This window comes from Lathyrus oleraceus, chromosome 5 (assembly GCF_024323335.1).
Source record: "Lathyrus oleraceus cultivar Zhongwan6 chromosome 5, CAAS_Psat_ZW6_1.0, whole genome shotgun sequence".
NCBI classification, from domain to species: Eukaryota; Viridiplantae; Streptophyta; class Magnoliopsida; order Fabales; family Fabaceae; genus Lathyrus; species Lathyrus oleraceus.
Window position 1 is genome coordinate 287,192,024 of NC_066583.1, and position 2,908 is coordinate 287,194,931.

Genomic DNA, 2,908 nt, shown 5'->3' on the forward strand with positions numbered 1-2,908 from the left:
GACAACTCTGATTCTCATGTTCATATGAGATACATAGGCACGAGATGCGATGTCTTGACCGAGTTTTGACCGACGACTAACAACTAATCCTTGCTTGCTTTCGCCCTTGTTGGGATTCTTTTCTCTCGCCCTCGTTGCGATCAAGACCTTCCCTTTCTCTTGCCTTAGTTGCAATCGAGACCCTGGTTCCCGTAGTTAGCTGAACTACGTTTCGCTCTGATTCTCATTCCAGATGAGATACGTAGGCATAAGACGCGATTTCTTAGCGAGCACACTTCTATTTAACCCATAGGTAGCCGAGCTGCGAAGACTCTGATTCTCATACTCAGATGAGATACGTATGTAGTGGATGCGACATCCGTGCGAGTCATTTTCTTTTGACCCCTCTTTTAGTAAATAATACCTAAGATAAACACACACCCTTTAGACGAGAATGACAAGAGTGGATCCCGTAGAGTACTACGGATGCGTAGGGGTGCTAATACCTTCCCTTCGCATAATCGACTCCCGAACCCAAGATTTGGTTGCGAGACCTTGTCTTTTCCTTTTCTCTTCAGGTTTTCTTTGATCGTTTCCTTTCCCTCCTTTGGGATAAATAACGAACGGTGGCGACTCTTTTGTTTCTTTTTTCACCGGTTGTTTTTTCGCAGTTGCGACAGGGTGGAGAAGTGGGAGGGCTCAAGTTAAGTGTGGGAGTTTATGGTTCAGCGGATGTAGTTTGTGGGGGTATATCAGAGTTTTGTGGTTGTGATTCAGATAGAATTGGTTCGGATGGTGGAGGGTCAGATGTGGTTGTGTTTGGGTTTTCTGTGGGTGGAGAGGTAACTTTTGGTTCAGGGATAGATTATGTTGGCTGTTAAGAAGCCAGAGCATGGTGTTGGAGTTGAGCCAGAGTTGGGGACTGAGGGTCAGATGGTTCAGTGTCTGATGAATGTGTGTAGTAGGGTGGTGATTCTGGAGATGAAGATGGGGAGGGTGAGGTTGTTTCGTTTAGCATTTCTACTTCCGAAATAGGTTGAGATGTGGTGGCCAGGTTGAATTTTTGAGAGGGTTGGTTAGATGGTTTGGTGGTTGAGGGAGGAGTTTCTGAGTTAGTGTATATGGGCGAAGGTTGAGGGATTGAGGAAGCAATAGGTTTAACTTGTATAGAAGGAGGTAGAAATACAGACTTACCAGAGGATCCAACCAGAGGTACTGGAGGTCTTGATCCAAAAGATTCTCCCAGCTTTGCTCTCTTCGCCTGCTTTGCCTTCTCAGATGGTTCTCGTGGCCTCTTCATGAAGTCTGGAGGAAATTCTGGCAGCCAGTCTAGGGAGAAGTCTGAGAACTCTACTCCTTGTTTGCGCAGATCATCTAAGTAGTACATGACTACCTCTGGAGGGTCGATCTTCGAGAATAGATAAAGTCCATTTGGGATCTTTCTCTGATCTTTAAGAGATTCCCAGGAGGTGTCCAGAGTTGGTTTGACCCTTACTTGATTCAGAATTCCCATGCTTTTCAGATTGTGAGTGTTTAGAGCTCTTCTAGTATATATCATCACGTCTTCCATGAGTCTGAACTGAAACAGATGGTCCACGAGACCGTTTTCAATCAGAACGTCAGAAATTAGCCTCCCTAGAGGAATGTAGTTTCTGGTCTTCATGTTGTTTCTAGTATCTCTCACAAAGTCTCTGAGATACTTGAAGAGTAGTGCAGGTATGCATAGCTTCAGACCCTTGTGAATGCAATACAGAATGCACTTCTGGTATGTGTTGATGTAATCTGAGGAGTTAGAGGCTGGGCGATGATGGATGGTGCCCAAGATGATCTTCAGCCATACCCGAAGGTTCTGGTGCAGTTCCTTATTCTTGGAATGCTTGCCTTCAGCGTTCTGTTGGAAGATTGTTGGGTTAATCTCATGGGATAAATACTTCGCCCAAGGATTAATGTTGTAGATACGTCTTCCTCCAGCTTTCTCCATGCCCAGAAGAGCAGCAATAGACTTTTCAGTGATCACTATCTTGACTCCCAAAACATAGGAGACGATGTAGTGATCGTCAGCGTTAACAAATCTCCAGAATTCTTTAACCAAATTAGTGTAGACTGGGCCATAGAGACGTTGGAAGTAGTTTCCCCAACCTTGATTCTTCAGTTCGTCAGTGAGGTCGGCACCGTTCCTTCACATGTTGTCAAAATTAACCAGTGATTCACACAACACTTCCAGCTTTTCAAAAGGTGTTGCAAGATGGATATGAGGCTCACGATCAAGAATGTGAGGCTCTTTGTAAATGGGAGTGGATACGACACCGGTAACTGTTGGGTTTTGATTGCTTGAACTAGGAGCTTGCTCATTTGAGTTCATCTGTTGAGAGAAGTTATATACTGATTGTTATTGAGAATCCATGAAGATTGTTGATGAACTGGGTTAAACATTGAAGAACTGGAGTGCACACTGCAGAAATGCCTTGAGAGAAGAAAAGCTTGTAAGAGGGTTAAGAGTGTTTGTGAGAGTGAAAATTGTGCAGTTTGTGAAGAGAAGAGTTTAAATACCCAAATTAAGGCGCATGCAAAACGACACACAAACATGAATTTAGCACAAAAACCAAGTACGCACGTTAGAGGGAGAATGATTACATCTCATAAATGATGTCTAATCCCAACATCAGCACATTGCTCGAGGAGATCTCAAGAGACTGTTTCTTGATTTCTGCTAGACAACTATCTAGAAGTTCCAAGGTCAGACGCATGATACTCCACGTGTTACTTTATCTGATCTTCAGGAATACCAAAGGATTGGTTCTTGGAGATTTCTAACTCAGATGGCTTCTAACTGGTAGTAGCATCAGAGTTAGATACAGAAACCAATTGTTTACATCAGAATCTTATTTTGCTATCTCAGAGGCACATTTTATTCCGGAGAATTTTGAAT

At 43.5% G+C, this 2,908-nt stretch overlaps 1 protein-coding gene across 1 annotated transcript; it reads right to left on the minus strand.

Moving 5' to 3' along the window:
• Positions 1 to 856: 856 nt before the first annotated feature.
• Positions 857 to 1,366, minus strand: LOC127080231 (extensin-like). The gene has a single exon (XM_051020558.1). The coding sequence runs from the start codon at positions 1,364 to 1,366 to the stop codon at positions 857 to 859; it is 510 nt and encodes a 169-aa protein (XP_050876515.1).
• Positions 1,367 to 2,908: the final 1,542 nt, after the last annotated feature.

Coding starts and splice junctions, on each gene's coding strand:
- LOC127080231 (XM_051020558.1), bottom strand. CDS start 1,366: ATGTACTACTTAGATGATCTGCGCAAACAAGGAGTAGAGTTCTCAGAC.